The sequence below is a fragment of the Phasianus colchicus genome, chromosome 3, assembly GCF_987193195.1.
Source record: "Phasianus colchicus chromosome 3, bPhaCol1.hap1.1, whole genome shotgun sequence".
Taxonomy (NCBI): Eukaryota; Metazoa; Chordata; class Aves; order Galliformes; family Phasianidae; genus Phasianus; species Phasianus colchicus.
This window is the reverse complement of record NC_143438.1, coordinates 63,025,708-63,046,985: the sequence shown is the minus strand read 5'-3', so window position 1 is coordinate 63,046,985 and position 21,278 is coordinate 63,025,708. Positions and strand designations below refer to the sequence as shown.

The window sequence follows — 21,278 nt, the reverse complement described above, 5'->3', positions numbered from 1 at the left end:
ATCCCCTCTCTTGCAAACACCCAGTTCTCCATACAACGTTATTCGTTACATAGTTTTCAGTGGGACTACTGTTATAAACAGTTACTAACGTGTTCGTGCATCTTTCAAACTGAGGTTTTTGTGCAAAGTCATGTGCTCACTGCTGCTTAGGTACCACAGAGAGTACTGAAAATATCCCTGTAAAGCTATTGAACTTCACTGGAAAACAGAAACTAATTTTCAGTAGATCCATTTAATAGATAAGGCATTGTCTCAATTAAGACTGCTGTGTAACTGGAAAAGCTGCATTACTCTTAAATCAGCAGCAGATCTCAAACCTCTGCCCCAGAGTGCCGTGGATTCTGATTTTCCCAGTCTTTGGGGAAAAGCAATGCCATCACTTTTGAGCAGAGCATCTACTTCATATGATCTGGAGACTAACATTTATCACTATCTTCACATGGTGATTGTAATTGCTTTGGTGAGACTTGTAGAAGAGAAGAGGGATGGGAGAAATGTACACTTAAAGATGACAGCATTAGAAATGTTTAAAATTTTTTTAACTTACCTTCACATGGGAAACCTTCTTCTCCTGCCAAACTGCTTATTTATTTTCAGGTAATTTTTTTTAGTTTTGAGTGTAATTACACTGTTTGTGTCTACAAATATATATATGATATCTATATTTTTCCCCTGTTACGTAATGGTTTTAAGATATAATCAACCTTTTGAAAAAAAATTGAGATTTTGGAAAGTGAGAAATTGAAAAAGACTCATGCAATTGCTATCACCCTTGAGTCTGACCACTTCCCAGGAAAATCTCTGCATTTGTTTATATCACCGTTGTCATGAATGATTTCAGAATCATAGAAAGTCGTGAATTTGTTTAAAAAAGCTGAAGCAGTACCTATTTCAGGTTAATAAACCTACTGTTTCCTCTTTGAAATTACACAAAATGAGTCTATGTTTTTAATCCCACGCAAGAGATGTCCTTTAGGCTAGCAGTTCACAAACACTTTGACAAAGGTTAGCAGCACGCACCTTTTCTTACAAGAAATGGCACTTAAACCTAATTCATTATTAACTTTATCTCGTGTATCTCTGAGGAATCTAATGAAATTGTTCTTCTTGGTCACCCTGATGGTTTCTGGACAGAACAGCTAATGCGGTTCATTTCTGTCACTTTTTTTTTTTTTTTTTTGCTTGTAATTACTGAGCTCTTCCTACTTTTGATCACATGAGTAGCGTGAGACAATAAGGGCTCCTGTCAAATGCTGCAAACTCCTGCTGCAGCCAGGGACGTCTCTAGGCAACAGCTGCTATGTGTAAGATAAAACTTGTATGGAGACATAGGACAGATATTGCCTGTGTCGGAGGGCTCTGACGTTGCATTGCAGTTGTTATGAGAAGAGCTGCACGCAGCCTTCCAGGAGCGATAGGATGCACTTTTTGCTTTAGTGTGGTCTTTCTGTGTGTATTTACAATATTAAATATTTCAGCAGCTTTCCTACTTAGAGGCAAATGTTCAAACACTGTTCTATATCAATCTTATTTTTTCTTAATTATTTGGACGCCTGTAATTCTGGCGTTTAAGCGGCAGTCAATGCTGCAATCAGAATGGACCAGTTTTACTTGTCTTAAAGCAAGTGTGTGATGCTGCCTATGGAGTGAAAAGCATATTGCATGAGAAATAGGGGTAACAATATTCCCAATGGCTTGTTGAATACTTGATATTAGGTAACAGGCCAGGTCTTCCCTATTACTCTTGAGATTGGAGCTGAGTCAACAGGAATGCAGAATCAGAGCAAATTCAGGCTCAATATGAGCAGATACAAATCCCACTGAAATCTCTAACCCAGTATTCATGTATCTGTGGTTTAAAATTGACATTGGGTGTCAGTGACCAACAACCCAGTCGGCACTGATTTGTCATGCAGTTGGTTGGAAGAATAAAACCAAAAACCAAGCGTACAGAATTTTGCTTTATGCAGGACAAACGTATCTCCTTGTTTCTGATAGGTGAAGTACTCTGGCATAATTAATTTGTTATTGAAAGAATAAAAATTTAAAAAAATAATCCACACACTCCTAAGCCAAATGAAGATCTGGTCCATGGTATCAACTGTATAGTAAGTTCATGGGTTAGAATATGCCGTGAGGTAATGATAAACACCAATCTAAAATCCAAGTTTTAGACATCAGATAAAGACTTTTAAGGCACTGTTTAATGGCTGAATAAATACAAAGGACACTACTTCATCTTACATCCTTCTTCTATAAACTTCACTTATGTAGCTTCTGTTCCTGTGCCATCTACATGCCTTACTACAGGAGACATTAAAAAATTCAAAGCTGATACTTTCTCGCAGTGCATTGTCAATACAATTTTTCTGATCATCTTAGCCCCAGAGTAATTTATCCCCACTTTATCATCACATCATCAAGCTCTGTACATTGGGGGGGGGGGGGGGGAGGGTCTGTCTTAGTTTTAATTAAATGCAGAGACTGGGCACACTCCTAAAGTTATTACTTAGACAAAGCTCCCATTAGGGACTGCAGCCTCCAATAGCAAACCTTTTTCAGCAAGTTTACTTCTCAACACTGACATTTATTTGTATATTTGTTCGTTTTATTTTTGAATAGAGGATAAAGCGTGTTTATGCAAAAAATTGCGTGCATCAGTGGAAGTCACAGCTGTAGTTTTTTTTAAATCATTTCTGGATTTCCGTAGCATCATTTAAATATCACTAGTTTGGAGAGAGGGTGTTGAGTTGCATCTCCCAGTGTCAGATAGTGCCTCGTAACAACAATATGAATTTTTTTGAGAATTTTCCAGAGAAAGCAGAGCTTCTGCTCCCTGTGAGCACGTCCCTGACCTTTCTCATCTAAGTAGATGGTGATTCTAGAGACAGTGAGGCTTGTGACAGTGAGGCGTGTGTCTTTAACTCTTACGGGACTGGGTCTGTTTCTGTTTTAAAATGATCCTCCGAACAGTTCCAAGCAATTCAGCATGAGCATTTTCTGAGGATTCAGAACTGTAGTTCAGAATGAGTGCACTTCTTTGCATTTGGTTATCCGAGTGAATTTTACCTGACAAAGCTGCCCGTCTCTGGGATGAGTAACTTGCCGTTCTTTCACAGTTTAATATAGAACATCATAAATAGTTTTCTTGGCAAGGGATCTGTTTTGTGAATATAAAGAAGTAAACGGATTCTGTTTGTGCTGGCTGTGCTGACGGGCCCAATAGAAACTGGCTTATTTTGACATGGGTTCCCATATATGGTATGGGTCTATCCCCAGATCCCTTTTCCCCACTAAACAAAATGAAATCCTAGGTGCGATTGTAGCCAGAGGTTGACTTGTAGCTTTGCAAAACCATCTGCTTTCCTGAAGTATTCCCAATGTACTTCCTACAAAATAATGTATCGCTTACTGGGATGTAGTAGCCAGAAGACTTTCGTCCTCTGGAACTGTTGCTCTCATTCACAGAGTAGAGTTAACTGAAGGTAAGGAGATACAAGCAGTGAATAACTACAGATTTTTTAAAAAGAAAAAACGTCTGAATTTAGTTTTACAAAATAATTTGTGTGGGTGGGTTTTTTTTTTTTTCTTTTACTTAGTACTTTAGACCTGGCATAGCGTTAATATCTTTTTTTTTCCTTTGGTACTGCAAATCATCAGGCTGTTTTCCTCGTCATATCTGGACTAAGCATACTGAAAAACTGTGGAAAAATAAGAGTGACACAAGCTGAAAGATGCTGTCTGCACAGTGGGAGCGCTGCAGAGAGCCCCGGTCAAATGTAGTTACCGTGTTCGCCCTAATGGTTCTTACTATAACCTATATATTTTAAAACCTTTTTTTTTTTTTTTTTTTTAATTATGAACTACTAAAAGTGCTGTAATAGGAATGTATCGTAAAGCCATTACAGTTTAATGGCTTGCTAATTGGATTATTTAATTACTTATTGATTGGTAAAAGCTAAGCTTTAGAGAGTTACCGTTACTTAACGCTCCCATTTAACTCTGTGCAACCAGCGCTCCTCTTTGGAAATACTGCTCAGGTCAGTGGAAAAGGCCTTTGCACGGCTGTAAATATTAAAAACGTAGTAAGTGAGCAGCAGTAATTTAAAATACAAGTTTGACCGTGTTTACAATCATTACTAGAAGTACTGATTTCTTCACACATCTGCGTGGTTCGGACTATTTTTAAAGTTTCAGAGACTTCGTTTAATAAATACCTCTAAATGGCAGAAGGCTGGCTTCAATAGTTTTCGCAGACCCTTTCTTTACAAGGTTGCAAGAATCTCAGATATTTGAGAACAAATCTGTTACATATCCAATCAAAACGGCATGTCCGGGCGTGCAGGCGGGCTGCGCTTGAGAGCCGCTGTGAGTATCCTGATTTAGCTCCTCTCATTGATATAATGTTGGTTTAATTCCAGTTATTCTATTAGGACGGCTTTTGTTTAAAGCCAGCTTACGGGAGGGGACGCGTCCACACGCAATTAAAGCATTTCAGAGCGGGGGAGGGGAGCGCGGCGCTCGGGGCGGTTTGGGGCGCGCTGCGGAGAGGAGCGCGGGCGGCTTCGGGCACTGCTTTTAAAACCGAGAGAGAGAAGAGCTGCGGTTTGCATTACAAAAACAAAAACACGACCCGAAAGGGGTGAGGGGGGAAGTGGGGGGGAGAAGAGGAAAGGAGGAGAAAAAAAAAAAAAAAAAGGGGGAGTGAGGCGGCGAGCGGCAGCGTGCCCCCAGGCACTGCTGGGCAGACCTCCGCGGCGCAGCGAACAGGCGGGGGCTGCCGCCCTCCTCCGCCCGGCTTTGTCTGCGCGTCCCCGGCCCGGCGGCGCGGAGGCACCGCGGGGCGCCGCGCACCCTGCGCGCCCCGGAGCACCGTGAGTAGCGGCGGGGCGGGCGTTGACAGCGGCGGGAGATGGCAACAGGGGGAGGAAAAGAGGGGAAAAAAAGGAGAGAGAGAGAGAAAGGCGAATTGCGAAACAGCGCGCGGTTGTTGAGCGGGCTGCTCTCCGGCTTGCGAGGAGTGCCGGGGATGCTGTCCGCCTCAGAGCTCGATGATAGAGCACCGCATAAAGCGGTTAATTTTGGCCGGGGTTCAGGCTGGAGTTTGTCTGTGGGTCTGCTTGCTGTGCCCGGCCAAGTTCGGGGGTCCTCCAGTGGGATTTCCCCAACGCCGGTATGGGATGGTTCCATGGCAATACGGGGACTTCGCAGTCCTTCCTAAAAGTGACACGAGAGCATGAGAAAAAAAGTAAAAAAAAAAAAAACAAAATAAATAAAAAAAGAAAATAAAAAAACGGGAAGGAAGAATGCATGACAGAGATTTTTGACAGCGCTTTCTGAAGCAGGAAATCCTTTTGCCTAATGTGTTTGAATTTCCCAAACATCGAGGAAAACACAGAGCCCCCCCTTTTCCACCTCCCCAGGAGAACTTTTTGAGATGACAGAATAAATGTCTGCAGCGCCGGAATATCTGACGCGTGTCAGTGTTTTGTGGTGGCTCCGAGCTTAGAAGTAGGAAGGCAAAGAGCTGCAGAAGTGCTGCAAAACTTGTATTGTGCTCTTGAGCAATGGGACCCACACAGCACACCCCAGTCTGTATTTCTGTGGGTGTTTGGGGCAAACAGCAGTGAGGGCAGGACAGTCTTTGGCAGTGCAAGGGTTGTGCTGGAAAAGTTAAAGGTGTCACTTTGTTTTACAGCATTTCTCAGAAGTGTTGGAGGGATTTGGGTTGTGTGGTGGTGGTGGTTTTGTTAGAAACGTGCGAGCGGAAGAGTTCACAGATTTCAGAGGGTAAAAATAGTGTATTTCCCGTAGTTTGCTTAAAGCAGAGAGAAATTCAGGAAAGCCGTGGAAACGTTTGGTGCATCGCTGGAAGTTTTGAACACTGGATAGCGCGTAGGGGGAATCTTATTTTTCATCCCATGCTGAGACAGTGCAGAGCGTCTGCCAGGGCACAGGCTGCTGGTCTGACATGTCAACCAATGCCTCTCCGTACGTACATGGAGCACACATGACATACTCCGGCCATACATCAGCACGTATGCACAGCCCACTTGACGCGCTGTTCAGTGCCGGAGCTCTCCCAGGGCCTGCTCAGGGTGCAGCTCCCTTCCTGCAGCCCTGCGAGGTGACACGGCCGGAGCCACGCTGCGCCCTCGGAGGGAGAGCAGTGAGAAGAATGAGTGATCAATGGCAATAAGTATGAGATATTTCTCGGGAACCAAAAAAAGTGTTGGAGGAGAGGAGAGGATTTTTTTGAAATGTCTGGTTATAATGGGAGCGCTGTCACGCTGCGGCGCTTCATTCTTAGCAGGGAGAGCTTGCTGTGCTTCCCAGACTTCATTCATAAGTGTGTGAGCTGAGCACGCAGCCTGACACTTCCAGAAGAATTTAAACTAGCAATTAAAAATTAAATGGCTGTAATTATCTGCTTCTGTTTTAAGAAGTGCAATTTGTCTTTGAGTATCCAGCACAACAAGCTCTACCTCCTCGCTCGCAGCCCAGCAATAGGAGGGGAGGGCTGCTCCAGTTGTGTCTGTTGTCAGCAAGGTGCCTGTTTGTGGCCGGTTTGTATTTGGGGTTTGGAGCTTTTTGGCTGCTGAAACCAGTGTGTGTACATAGAGATCACGGAGCATGTACAGGAGGAAAAGAGGGCTGTGTGGGGATAAGTCTTCCTTCTCCCTCCCTTCACCCTCTGCTAAAAACGATTTTCTTTTTTCCTACAAATGCTCTGATTTGAAAATTTCCGTTGTCTATGAAGTTTCTTTGTAGAAATGTGCTGGCGATGATTCTGTGGGGTGACGTCTTATTTTCACTTAGAAAATTTCTTTTCAGCTCGAGAAATATTTTAAATTATAGCCATTAAAAAAAAAAATGCTTCTAGCAAGTAAAAATAGTGTGGAAAACCTGTAATTTAGACAAGTACCTACATTTTATTTGCTCTGTGCTGCTGAAATTTAGAATCCCTTCCCATTTACAGTTTACTTTTCGCAGAACATTATTAACTTTTTGGCTTCGTACACGATCTTCTGTCAGATGCTTTTGATTTGTAATTTAGCAAAGTATAATAAACATTGCAAAAGTCATGAATTTTCCTCCGCATCCTGAGCTCTGTGGTAGGGAAACTGTGATAAAATGTGTACCTTAAGTCTTGTTTGATGATCTCTCAAAGCAAGTTTGCCTTCTGGAAATAATTTCTGGGGTTGAAGAGCATGGTATTAACAGATTTAATGTGGCTATTCAATGGATTGGTGGAGTACTATGTGAGGTTTAACAAAATGAGAGAGACAAATTGAACATCAACAAAACCTCCATCTGTGAAGAATTATAAATTTAATTAGAAAAAAAGGCAAACTTAAAAGACCTCATTAACTAATCAGAATTCGATGTTCCTGATTTAAGATCCTTAAGCGGACGAATCTGAAGCGGCTTTGCTGTCCTCGTCCTTTCTCTCCCGCCGTGTGCCCACGTAGCGCAGCCCGCGCTCGAGAGAGAGATGTGAACCTCGCTTCCCGCAATCGAATTATCCGCAGCGCTATTTTTCATGCATTAAGCAGAACGTGCGTGTCATTTATCACGGGGGGCACTTGGAGCTGGGCAGAGCGCGGGGCAGGAGGCTGACTGACAGCTCCTTTTTCTTTGGCCGGACGGGGAAGGCCGTCGCGGGGTTTCCACACTTTTTGTTTGATATGTGAGTTATGTCGCAGCGCTCCGCTTCTCCGCGAATCTGCTGGCCGAAGCAGGAGAATGCCTGAGAGCTGGCGAATGCCACCCAGAAATGTTTTCATTCTGTGAGCTCGTCATCCTAAGTGTGGTTCCTTTACTGTGTTGTAATTGTGTCCTACGCATAAAAAACTGAAAGCATGTGAAGTGTAGCATTTTGTAAACTGTAACTAATTTCGCTCACATCTGTGTCTAATTGTTGTCTGCATTCGCATTCTTGAGAGTAGATTTATTTTTCCTGGACCACTCTGTGGATTCAGCTGACCAGCCTAAGTGAGGATTAGTTGTTTTAAAGTTATTTTGATTAAAGAGTCATTTTTAAATACAGTAACGTGCAACACATGGTTTAAATAATCCTTGAGACACAAAGGAATATATCCAAAGTATGTCTAATGAAAATGAAGATTGTGGATATGAACTTTCACAAATCATAGAGCGTAAGAGGATGTAGAAGGTATATATTAAGGTATATATTCAATTTGCTCTCAACGAACTGGGGTATTTTCCTACCCTGTCCCATGAAACCTTAAATGAAATCTCTCTCGCCATAAACAGACGTACATATTTAGAAGTGCACAGAAGTTTTGTTTTATTTTTAATTTGGGTCAGTGAAACAGCGAGGATTAAGTGCATTTTGGAGTTCAGTGAAGTATGAATAATCCTGTAGGGCACTTAAGAAAATATCAGTTAATTAAAACATCCATTTGAAAAAGGAAGTTTTTTTCTATCATAAAAGGTACATTTTAAAGGATCCTGTGCAAGAGGGAGTGAAGATAGCTCTGTAAACAAACTTAGTTCTCACCTATAATTTTTTCCAGGTGTTTAGAAGTAACAGCAGAAATGTATCCTAAGGCTCTCTGCTGCGTTTTCTGGGGTAAAAAATTGCAAAGACATCTTTCAGACAAAGTGCACAGTTCTGAATATATCTGCTCGTCTCGTTTGATTTTGCAGGCAGCGATGTCCTGAGAATCACGTTATGCAGAGCTATAAGTACCCAGTTATAAAGAGATTGGTGTTTTCCATGTGCTTTATTGCATGCTTCTTGCCATCATTTGTAATGTTTGGTGCTGCCCGGCCGCCCCAACCGTTGTTTACTTTTGCTGGTAGTAATTCTGCCCATGATTAAAAAGAACAAAAAAACTACGGACACAGAAGTAGGATTTGCTTGGATGATTTTTATGGCACTTAAAATGCCTCATCTCACAGAGCCTCTGCTCTGTGATCAGTTAAGAGATGTCAGTTCAGGTTGAATGGAGGCGCACATGAAAAAGTCTCAGTGCAGACACTGGGGCGGTCTCTACCTTTTTCCCAGTTCAGCCTTTGTGTGCTTTGGGCTAACAGCGGCCATCGGCATCCTTCCACCTGAGCTTATCACCTGCTGACACTCCGAGCCAGCCACAGAGCAGCTCCTGTTAGCGGGGCAGCAGCGTTCTCCTTGTAGGATATGAAAATCTATTACTCACCTAGTTATACAAGGAGTTGTTTTATTAAACTGGAAAATTATTGCCGGCTTCCCAGTGGAACCAAATTCCTCTTTTGATGAGTGAGCTCAGAGGTAAACGTTGCAGCTTCCTACCATTTGTTTAGCCAGAAGTGCTCTTTTAAGTCATTTTATCAGAAATCTCATTAGCGAGCGGAATTTTTACGAGTAAGACCTTGTGCAGTGCCGTGTGCTTTATTTTAATTCGCCGTGTTTGGAGATGGGCTTGTTTTGGGGAGGGTCGTGTAATGCTGTTGTTGAGATACTGAAGATTTATACAACAGGCAGACCTCCTTGGAAAGGACAAAACGTAGCGCCAGCCTTGCCTTGCCCCTCGCGTGTGGGGTGAGGTGGCTCCCAGAAGGACGGCTGGGTGGCGGAGAGCCGAGGGAGAGGACGGCCAAGGCGAGGAGGGCAAGATGCTGCCAAGATTGGAGGGCTGGGAGGGACAGGGACGTGGGGCAGCGGTGGGAAGGGGCGAGCGTTGCGGAGGTGTGGGGAGCTCGGGGGGAGCGCTCCCACTGCCACCATTGGGGTCCTGCCCTCAGCGGGGTGTGCGGCGGCGGGGCTGGGGAGGAGGGAGCCCCTCTGCAGCTGTCACGGGCCCCTGATGAATCACTGTCCCGGCACTTGGCCGCCGTCCCTGCGCGAGGAGGAGGGAGAGGGACCTGCGAGGAAACAACAGGCGAGCCTTCAATTTAAAGACAATATGTCTTTCACCGGCACCGTGCCCTCCTCCTCTCCGTTTTGGTTTAAAGGACAGAATCGTCATCTGCGGTGATGATCTTTTGTTTAAATTAAGGCCTCGCGTGAAAGCGGAGTAATAGAGGCTTCTGTTTGTCTCCCTGGTTTACAGGTGCAGAAGTCCCAAACCAGTTCAGATGTTGCTGTTTCCTCCAGTTGCAGGTAAGGATATGATTAAAAATTGCTATTTTTCTGCAAGCTTTTTTCCTTCCCTCTCCTCCCCTTCTCACATGATAAGTAAATAATTATCCCTGTTTTCCACATGAAGCAGATCAATAAGCACAAGAGCTTTGCTTCTATATGTGTGCCCCAAAGTCTGTCAGCTGCAGGCACGTATGCTTTTTCACCAAACCATTTACCTTGTACTGGATACTGGCTTGGTTAACTCATTGTGGGACCGTCCTTTTTTATGTACTTGATTTTAAGCTATAAAATACAAAATGGAGGTTTTGTGTTCAGAACTTGTGATAAAATCTCAGTCAAAATGTGGAAGCTTCATGGCAGAAATGGCACTTACGTTTAAGGATGTTTCTACCATTGTCGTGGAGGGACTGTTTTATATAATTTTAATAAGGTCTCTGTAAGAAGCCCAGGCATTTCTTTTAAGGAGAAAAATTACTGCCTCAAGTGCCTTGGAGTGATGATATTTCTGCTGACGCAATTACTTGTGTTAAGTACATCAAATAGCATCATCAAAATTTTGGGGTATAAAGAAATGAATAAGAGGCACTGAATTTACAAGTTTCCCCAACGTATACCATGGTATATATCGTGGTGGTGATGACTCTTGTCCTTTTTATATGAGGCTGTTAACAACACAAATCAGACATACTCAGCTGCTCGAGTACTCTGTAAATATTTAACTTTTACGTTGAATCTGAATTGCTCTCTTATTATTTTGACTAAACGACAGCTGCTGAGATACTGCAGAGTGCTAAGGCATACTAACACATGTATGGATTCACTGTATGTTGGTCATATCCCTTTCCAATTGGGTACGCTTTATGTAATCCACAAAGCAAACAAGTGAGCAGACATAATACTGTTTTAATGCTGCATTTGTTTCAGCGGAAACAGAGGAACAATTAAGTAGTTTGCCAGAGTAAACACATACATCAGGAATATCTCATTCCCTGTCAGTAGATGATGGGTTTCAACAATTGCTTCAAGTATTTTATTTGGTTTAGAGGCCCATTATATTGCCACTAAGTGGTAAATCTTGAAAAAGCACATTGTTAATTGGTTGTTAAGAGAATATATTTCTTCATATAGTGGGGATTCTGTCTTTATACATACCTTTAAAATACAAGGGGATGTGAATGTTTCAAGTGTGGTACTTCAGATCTAAATTTTATTCTTTTAAGCCACAGAAATAATGCAATCGCTAGTTGTGTGTAGCATGATAGAAGTTTGAAATTAGAAAAAATCCCCCTGGAAGAAGCTGTTCATTTTGTGCTAATTATGTTGAGGATTTCGATTCATAGTGGGTTGCACATTGTATCAGTAACTCCTACATAATCTTTGTTGAACGTGTCACTAAAACTGGCTGCATCTTGCTTTCAGGTCTATGGAAATGCAGGATCTAGCCAGCCCACACAGCCGACTAAGTGGTAGTAGTGAATCCCCCAGTGGTCCAAAGCTTGATAACTCTCATATAAATACCAATTCCATGACACCCAATGGCACAGAAGGTGAGCTACCATTGTTTTAGTATTTTGTTGCTTGTTTCTTCTCCTTGTTGCATCAGTCCTCTTACAGTCAGTAAGATATGTAGAAGAAGAGGTTTTGCTGTGTGAAGTGCTGTTTGTTTCTATATTGCAGCGCATGAATCTTATGATCAGTGTTTTATCAGCAGTTGTTATTATCAAGTTTCAGCAACAGCTTTCCTTCCAGTTTTATGTTCCTTTCAGGTAGTTTGAATGGACTGAGCAGGTAGTGTGCGCGGAGCTTAGAAAAACATCCAAAGAACCCAAAAGGCTGGTTTAGTAATGAGGAGAGAGGAAGTGTTTACAGTGGTCAAACCACAAAATGCAGTCTTTCAGTTGTTCTCCCCATTTCAGTATTTCGTTATGTTCACTCTTTTTGCAAGCTCCTAAGGCTATGAAATTTTGTCAAACAGACTAATAAAACTGAGTGTTGAAATTTCCTAGGGCTAGCTTGCTGCTCTGACAAAGTAGCCAAAATTCAAACAGGTGTAGTAATTGAATGGGGTAAACTGATACCTAATTTTCAAGCAGCAATCAGGCAGTTGATAAGTTATGTTTGTTCTCGGTAGAATACTAACAGCAGAACAACCAAACTGCTTTGCCAGTAATGGCGTATAATGAAGTACAGAAGGATTTCTATAAGCAGTGAAAATACTCTTTCCTGTAGCATTTCTATGGCAATGGTAAGAAGGATCATAAATGATGTTTGGCTAGCTTTGTGGGTGGAGTTTTTAATGCATTTCTGAAAATTATAGTCATGCATCTTTAAATGAAACTTTTCAATAAAAATTTAAGGTTAAGTAAGTGTTGTAGCAAAGAAATGCCTTTTTAAATTTGTTTCCTAAAAAGTGAGTCATGTTAGTGCTGTCAGACCGTTGACGTTTATGGACATGAACTGCATTCTTCCAGGAAAGGCACATGTCAGTCAAACAGATGTCGTCCCCCCTCAATTCCCCAAACATCTCTGTTATTCATTCTAATTGGAGTCCTCAGTAGTGGGGAAGGTTTATGGGTTATCAGATTAACAGGCTTTTGTGCCAGAGTTGTGTATAATTTACCTTTTACTATTACAGTAAAAGTATTGCTGCAATCAAATTTTAAGCCATTAAAAACAACAACTAAGAAGGTTTTTTTTAAAACAATAAATAATGCACTTAATGTGTTAATGTAGTTTAAGCAGAAGAATATTTTGTGTGAAACTAGATGGTCATTGTGGTTCTTTTCTATGATTCTATGAGTCACCCTTGCTTTTAATAACAAGCTTCTCCTTATAATTTTTTTACCATATTATCATGTGTATACCAGTTTTGGTACATGATAAAGTAGCTCAACCCTTTGAAATTAAAACCACTCTTACTTGCTAAAGCCTCAGCAGTAAACTTGCACCTTCTGCTTAATTTGTGGAGTTTTCAGTAGCAAACAAACAAACAAACAAAAAAATGATGTGCTCCTTGAAACACAGAGAGGCACCTACCCCATTGCTGGACTTTTTGTTCCAAATAGCTGTTGAGTGCAGGAATACACTCTGAAAAATTGGGTGCCCAGTAGTGCTTTGTTAGGAAATTAGTTAGATATTTTATCTTTTCGTATGTTGACCTCGTGTAGAAGCTAATTCTGAAAATCCCAGTTTTTCAGTAGGTGTTACAGTTTACTGAGTAAAGTAAATTAGAGCCCAGTAACTTTATTTTTCCCAATGTTGGAATTTAAAAGCCCAGGCTTGTTCATTTGGGGGTGAGTTCTACCAGCAAAGCTAAAGCATAAAATACATGTTTACCTTCTGAGACAAAGCCAACTGCTTTTTTTTTGTTTGCCATTTTCCTCCAGGTGACATGACTCTCCTCAGCACTGCAGACTGGTTGCTCAGTGCTAGCACACAGACCGCTGCAGGTTTGTGAGCAGTGGTGGCCACACCAGGAGTGTGCAGTCAGCATGCGCTGTGAGATGTTGTCTAGAAAGTGTCCTGAGAAGTAGCTTGTTCGTGGGGATTTGGGTCAAAATGTTCCACATTTTAAAATTCCTGTCTCTGATTGCTCTTAAGTGACACAATAATGAAAAATTTTGGAAAGAAACTTAATCAAATCGTTTATTTCTGAATCAGATGTGTACCAAGAGACAAAATTTGTGAGCGAGGTGGATGCCTAAGAATCTGAAGGTGGAATTTTGCTGTTAATCAGTTTTATCTTGAGAAAATGTTTGGTTTGGGTTCTTTGAGCTGCTACACAAGCTTAAGAAAAAATTGAGTGAATACAGCCAGGGTTTCTTACTTCTTTTTTTTTTTTTTTTATGAAAGGTGATGTAAAATGAATTTTTCTGAGATTCTTCAAGCAGAACCCTGGAAAAGAAATGAAAGACTGTAGGGATGCAGCCCTATGGGCTTGCCGAGCACCTTTTACAATGCTTCTGTGTTGTTTGCTTCTTTGCTGCACATGGAGTGAAAGTGTAGGTTGCTGAAGGTTCGCATGTTGAATACTGTATGTGAAACCAGTTTCTGATGTACTACAAACTCATTCTTGCTAGCTTGAAAGAGCTCTCCTTCTCTGGCGCAAAGGAAGATTATGTGAGTGAGAAGCAGGGCCTCCAGCTATTTGCATGTTACAAATGTGTTGTAAAGATATGTTAAATTTGATTTGACTGTGGGTGTGATTTGGGCTGGTTTCCATATCCCAAAGTGCAGGATATGTTCAATAGATCAGGAAAACAAAAAACAAGCACACCAAAAATGTCCCAAAGTGAAATGGCCTCGTTTCAAACAAACATTCATTAATTCCTCAAAGGCACGTTTTCAGACTTGTCTCTTATTGATGTTGTTCTACAAGAGGATGTGGTTGGAAGATAGCTCACTGTTACGAGCTAATATTTTTAGCTTCACACTTAGTGGTAAATTTTCAAAGCACTGAATGAGGATTTACTTCTGTGATTGAATCTGAATTTATTCTCTAAGTGCCGCTTTTATATCACAACTCCTTGTGTGCTTAATTTCTCTTTGGTAGAACAGAATTGCTGTGGTGCAGAACCAACCAGGTAGTGTGTGGCTGGGAGTCACTGCAGGATATCATTTGTTTATTTATTTTGTGAATGCTATATAATTCATTCTATCTGAAGGTTTTTAAACAAGTAAGATATACAGGTCTTTGCTTTAGACATCAATTCCTCATCAGGCACACTTTAGAATATAGTCCTTTCTGTAAATCACACACTATTCATTTAAGTTAGAAGCAGATTGTGAGATGATCTTCTTAACTCTGGATATATACATGATGAGGAGAAAATAAATCCCCTTACTGTCTTGAGTAAAAAAAGCCATAAGTAATAATTTGACAGTGCTTGGCTGGGATGTTTTTTTCCTCCTTTTCTCTGAGCCAGTTCAGGCAGCATGGTTTTCAAACCAGTGATAGGGAGGTAAGAAGGATATTATAGATCCTAACCGGGCACAAATTTCTTGGTAGAAAAGCAGGAGAGTAACAGTAAAATGTTTGGCAAAGGGTACTCAGCAGAAGCAGTCCTGGCCTGTCACCATGGATTTTGATGATATACATAATGCAATATTTGGGTTTTCCATGATCTCCCTAATTGTTTTTCCACAAAATACCTTCTGTCAGACACTTGACACTATTAAAAGTTTGGCCCTGCATGACTTGACTGAGAAAATCTGTAACAAAGTAGAGAATTGAGGTAGGGCTCAAAATGTTTGTAGTCAGAGTTTGTCTCTAGGCTTGCTTCATCAGCAAATTGCTGTAGAAGATTGATACTGAAGGACTCGGAGACAGTAGCAAGAAAAACACACAAAAAAACCTGCCATTAGTTATTTTTACCAGATAGCTAGTGGTTATTTAAATAATAGTGTCCACTTGCATGAAAGGGACAGGCTGAGACTAACGTAGAATTTTGTAGGGAATTGCAAAACTCCTTTCTGCAGTGAACAACTGAATCTAGTTCCTACCTACAGTGATATTTACTTATATCTTAAGAATGTAAATCCATTCTGGTAGATTACACATAGAAGCCTCTGCTCCATTATGAAGCTGTTTTATGCAACTGGGATGGAAAAATATAAATGAAGATTGGGGGGAAGGAGCCCTGGTTTGCCAAGCAACTACACGTCATTCACATTATGATTATGGAGCTGCTTCTACCCTCATTTCTGACTGTTCAGAAGGAAGAAAAGGAATTTTGTATCAAATGGGAGGGGGAAATGGCTAACAAATTGAAGATCAGATTTTCAAAGATACATAAGAAGGGAGCCTTCAAAGGGAATTGGACATCAAAATTCAGTTGGAAAAAAAGGAGTTTTGCTCTTAAAGTACCTGCTGCAACATGAGATTGAGACTCCACACAAAGCCATTCAAAGCTCCCTGCTATGTAACTATCAGACGACTGGTCATTAGAAATGTTGTCTTAGGTCTAAGTGAATGGAAATCCATCTCAGTGTTTTCAGAAGCAGAGAGTAGTATGATTGCTGGCTAGTTGAAGTACTATTGAATGCAGAAAAATATTTGTCACCGTTTTCTTAACTTATGATATAGTAAAATGTTAAAATTGATAGAAGTTGTAGTTGAAGTGGCGCATACTGATGTAGCTTTGGCAGTAATTTTTTTTTAGCTTTTTTTTTTAAGAAAATATTAGTTACTCATCATTTTTTATACTCCAAGGTGCAAAGTTCTGGTGGGGGATGGCAATCAAATAAAACGATTCTCCTGTGGGAGATGCTTGGTTTCTGATATCCTATACCCTCATTTCTGGAGTTACTGCCAATTATATATGCTGAAATTTCTGCATGTGTTTGCAATGAAAAGCTTGATGGTATGAAACGTGTAAGTGTTGCAGTGGTAACGCCACATTTAGACATGATGAAATAATAGTCCTACAAAGGTGAATCTAATCTTTGCATTTCTGTGGAGTGTTAGTATTATGAACTACTGAAACCAACTTCTTTACTGAGCCTTGGAAGAGCACAAGAAGCTATGTGTCCAGAGGAAAAGAGTACAACGGTCTTAGGCCTGTCAGACTGGTAGAAGTAACCTGGATGGCTCTAGGAGCTAGTAATATTCTTTAACCTGCTGCCTCTTCTTGAGGATAAAACCCAGATATGCATCACACTGCCTGTTTATGTGGAGGCAAGGGAGTGATATGGACTACCTTTTCTTCCCTGCTCTTTACCTTTTTTTTTTTTCTTGCTGTTTTACACTGGCTTCCTTCCAGACTCTTTGTCTTATCTGTGCTTTTGTTCCCCTGCTTCACCAGGAGTCCTCCCGTCTGTTCTGAGTGCTTGTAGCATAATGCTCTATTATTTCTCTTTCTTAGCTCTTTAGACAGGGAAACAATTTTTCTACTCACTTGTTGGCTCTGACCAATAACTCCTGTGCGAATCTAGAGTGAGGAGAGCAGAATAAATAAATATTTGTGTATTTATTGTCTTTTCTGCATATGTGTGCATCTTGTTTTGAAGGCTTCACCATTCCCCCATAACATTTTCCTAAAAGAAAGAACCTCTTTTGAATGAAAGGGCTCTAGCAAAATTGGTTTCCAGATCCATTTGAGGGAAATAAAATACTCTACTCCCCACTCCCTATCCAAAAAAAAAAAGTGGGGGCACTTTAATTTTAACATAATTTCTTTATGCAAGTTTCTTGTTAACACATCCGTAGCACATGCTGTTCTGGACTGCAGAAAAGAGCATGGTGGTGTGAGAGCACCCTATGAATGTGCTTGAAGGCCAAAGCCCTCAAGCACATTCAAAGCTAACACACTGAATTTGCACAGGTTGCAGTATGTCAGAAACCTGTCCAAGATATTCACTGCTTCTCCAAAAACTGTCATTGAACGCATCCACAATTGTGTGATTACACAGCTTTAGTTAGAAATATCATAGGAAAATCCATCCCGTTTTGTTGGTGTGCGCTCCAGGGAATAGGAGTAGGACATCTGAGCCTAGTCTCACACCTTAATAGGGTGGTGTTTGAAAAGCATTAGTAACTTAAAAGACCTGTGACACTACAGATGATTTAGCATTTCTATTTGCATCTTGTCCTGAGGGGTTTTGCTTATCATAGAAGATAAAGAAGCATGAAACTTGGTCACACTTCAGGGTTAGCCATCATCTGGCCCTTGGCCAGTGAGTGCAGAAACTTGGAGAGAAGTTCTCGTGCCACCTGGTTTGATTAGACAAGCTAGAAAGGTTCCTGCTTCTGCTGAGAGGGGAGGAACACAAGCTGGTGCTATCCTTCTTTGAACGAATTTGACTTTAAGTTTTGCAGCCCTGGCTGAATTAGAAGATATTATTTCCCATCAGTGAAAGGCCCTGTGCGCTTTGTCACTGCTTCTGTCTTTGTATTTTAGTTAAACATCTTGTACACCTAAATGACCAAAGAATCTTGACTTCTTTTGATACCGTCTTCCTTTGAAGCCCTCCATGTGTTGAAAAGATAGTTGAAGATGGTCTTCTTTGCTATTAATGGCTGTAATTGTAACATCATGTGGTCATTACATCTGTCTTTGATTAAAGAGTTCAGATATTTTGCACACAGCGTACAAATCGCTAGAGGGTAGGGGAGTTTCCCAGTGGAGGATTTAAGAAGGAAAAAAAGAAAGAAAAGAAAAAATAATAGTCCATATTATCTCTAAAAGGGTTGTTTCTAGATAATATGCTACTTTCACTATCTGACCTGGACAGGGCAGGAAGTACAATCATTTGGTATAAATTGATGTGTGAGTGTTAAGGGATAAGGATGTTAGGTTTAGATTGTGTCATCTCCTAAATGTAGTAAATGGAACAATTTTAACCCATAGCTGTGCTTCTCAGATGAATAGTTAGGTTAAATCTTGATTAGCAGCTACAAATGCTATCAAACCATACAAAATTTAACAAGAGCAAGTGCTGGATTCTGCACCTGAGATGAGTTGGCCTCAGGTACGTGTACAGATTAGGGAAGAAGATGCTGGAGAGCAGAGTTGCAGAAAGGGGTCTGGGGATTCTGGTGATGGCAAGCTGTATCTGAGTCAGCACTGTGACATGGCAGCCAAAGGGCCAACTATAGCCTGGGGTGCATCAGGTCCAGCGCTGCCTGTTGGGTAAGGGGAGGGGTTGTCCTGCTCTGTTCTGTGCTGGTGTGGCCTCACCTTAAGTATTGTATGCAGATTTGAGTACCACAATACTAGAGGGATATAACACTTTTAGGAGGGCTGTAAAGATGTCTAGAGGGCAAGCTATGTGAGAAGCAGCTGAGATGCCTTGGATTATTCAGCCTGGGGCAGAAGAGAATGAGGGGAGGCCTCATGGCAGCTGTGGAGTAGAGGGGCAGTGCTGAGCTCTGCTCTCTGTGACAGTGATAGGGCCCAAGGGAACAGCTGTGTAAGGAGAGGGGCAACTGGGTGTTAGGGACAGTTTCTGCACAACAGGGTTGTGGGCATGGAACGGGCTGCCCAGGGCAGTGGGAATGGCCCCAGGATGCTGGAGCTCAAGGAGCATTTGGACAGTGCTCTTAGTCATAAGGTTTAGGGTGATCCTTTATGGAGCCAGGAATTGGGCTCAGTGAGTGGGTCCTTTTCAATTCAGTATATTCTGTAATGTTCTGATGAAAACTCGTCTCTACCCAGATGGTTTTCGTTTTGAATTTTCTGTCTGATTTTGTACTGTAATGATGATGCCGTTTCTTCGTAAATCCAGTGATTGTACTGCTAGAAGGGTGGGTACAGTGCAGTTAAAGTTCTTTTGGTTGTGAAGTGCAACGTAAGAGAAATGCAAGGCTCTTGAGGAGCCATGCATGCAGTGAAAACCATTCTGTCAGTCACAGCCGAAATACCACACAAGTTTTCTAGACTTCTGACATCAGAAGAGGGTAGAACAGGAAACAGTCTGGGCTTGAATTAGAATGTGCTTCTTTGAGCAGGGACTTTCTCTGAAAACTGAACATAAATTTAGGCTGGAAATTACCTTGTAGTAATTATCATCTGGTAATTTCCAGACAAACGTGATTCAGGATGAGTCTTCAAATTTGAGAAGCAGCAGCAATGTGGATCTATTAGGCTTCATGGTCAGGAGCTGATGATTTGATACTGTGACAAAAAGAATAATGTCCTGGATAGGAATTGATATAATTTCATAGACTCTTTGTAAGTAACCTGTAACCTTGCTGTAATTGCTAAACTTCTTTAGAGTTGCCAGATCCTTCAGTTTAGAATTTGAGTAGTAAAAAATGTAATCAGTTTAGAGATTCAAAGTAAAATTTTTGTGCTGTTTTTAGTGACTAATAATTATCTTTGAGCTTTCAGGAAAGCTTTGGGCTTGTATTGGGTACAGAAAGAATGGCATCAAGCAAAATAATATATAAATAGTAATGGCTACATGAAATACTTAAGATAGAGCAGAGCAGTAACTGTAGTGAAAATTCATATCAACATAGTGTTTAGCTGCTACCATTATTTGAAAATGTCACATTCAGAGAAAACAAAATAAGGCTAGAAATTGCACTTACATGTATGTCAGTAAACAAACCAACAGTCTTATTTACTTTGTTGAGACTCCTATACTTCATAAATATTGGGAGTTGTCAGCCAGGAATTACTTAATTCTATCCACCTATCCATATAATATAAAGAATATAACTTATAGTACATGGGCTGCTCTAAAAGCAGTGCCTCCTATTTTATGATGTTCCACGACATCAGAGGTGGATGTTGGTGGTATGGTAGTAGAGGTTGAGCCCTCCTGCCAGTATTCTGTTAATTTTGTTGCTGTGTGACAGATGGCAGTAGAAGGGAAATCTGACAAAACGATGTCTGACATGGAAGTGTGTGTGGAGAAATGGTGTGGGATTTAATTCCTTCATGTTGAAAAAATGGCACCCACTATTGCTTGCTGAACATTTCTGGAGACCAAACAGTGGATGCGTGAACAGTGAGGTGGTTGGTGGTGTGTTTCAGCAGTGGAGGGAGCAACAATGGGTCACCTCCGCTGGTGCAGATAGCTATGAGTCTGCATGAAGGCTCTTGCTCATCGCTGGTGAAAATGCAAAGCTAGTCATGGTGACTATGTTGAAAAATAGTACTTTGTAGTTGAGAGTTTGCTCTCTTAGATAGTGTTATTTTATTCTTAGTATCTGTTGCAGTTTCTGTGGAAATAAAAAGGTGGCATTACTTTTGAAGTGACTTACGTATTAATGCAGTCTTAAAACTGCAACACCGATGCTGATTTAATAGTTCAGCGATGTTCACAGTATTTCTGTTCTGGTTTAACATCTGTAATATTGCAGCTAACACACTATGCCTAGTTCAGTAAAGCAAGCCTTGGATGTATTTTAAATAATCAAAATATTTCAAAAAATATTTTTAAATCATATTTTTGCATGCTTAAAGGTGCAATCTTTGTAATATATCTGTATGAATTTTGTGTTAGAAATGGCCAAACATTAGGCTTCTAAATCCATTTTCAAAACAGCCAACATCACATTCCTTGAAGCAGTCTATACTGTTCTATATGCCAGTGACTTCATTACAATCTGTCAGCTCAGAAAGTTGTTACATGGTAAATAAGTGAACATAAGGATGCTGGTCTGAATTTCTTTTTTTCAGTGCAGGTCAGAAACTGCTGTGTAGTCATTATCAACCACCTTCTATAATAGCGCTGACCA

General features: G+C 41.0%; 1 protein-coding gene across 6 annotated transcripts in view; it reads left to right on the top strand.

The window, feature by feature from the left end:
* EYA1 (EYA transcriptional coactivator and phosphatase 1) overlaps window positions 1-21,278 on the top strand; it is a 127,623-nt gene that overhangs the window by 34,342 nt on the left and 72,003 nt on the right. For 5 of the 6 annotated variants that reach the window (XM_090137705.1, XM_090137703.1, XM_090137702.1 and 2 more), the window contains exons 2-3: window positions 10,059-10,108; window positions 11,510-11,637. In XM_090137705.1, the coding sequence (XP_089993831.1) occupies window positions 10,059-10,108; window positions 11,510-11,637 (178 nt within the window). Of the gene's footprint in view, window positions 1-4,704; window positions 4,875-10,058; window positions 10,109-11,509; window positions 11,638-13,476; window positions 13,540-21,278 lie in introns of those variants that run through there. The other variant, XM_090137706.1, reaches the window with a different exon arrangement.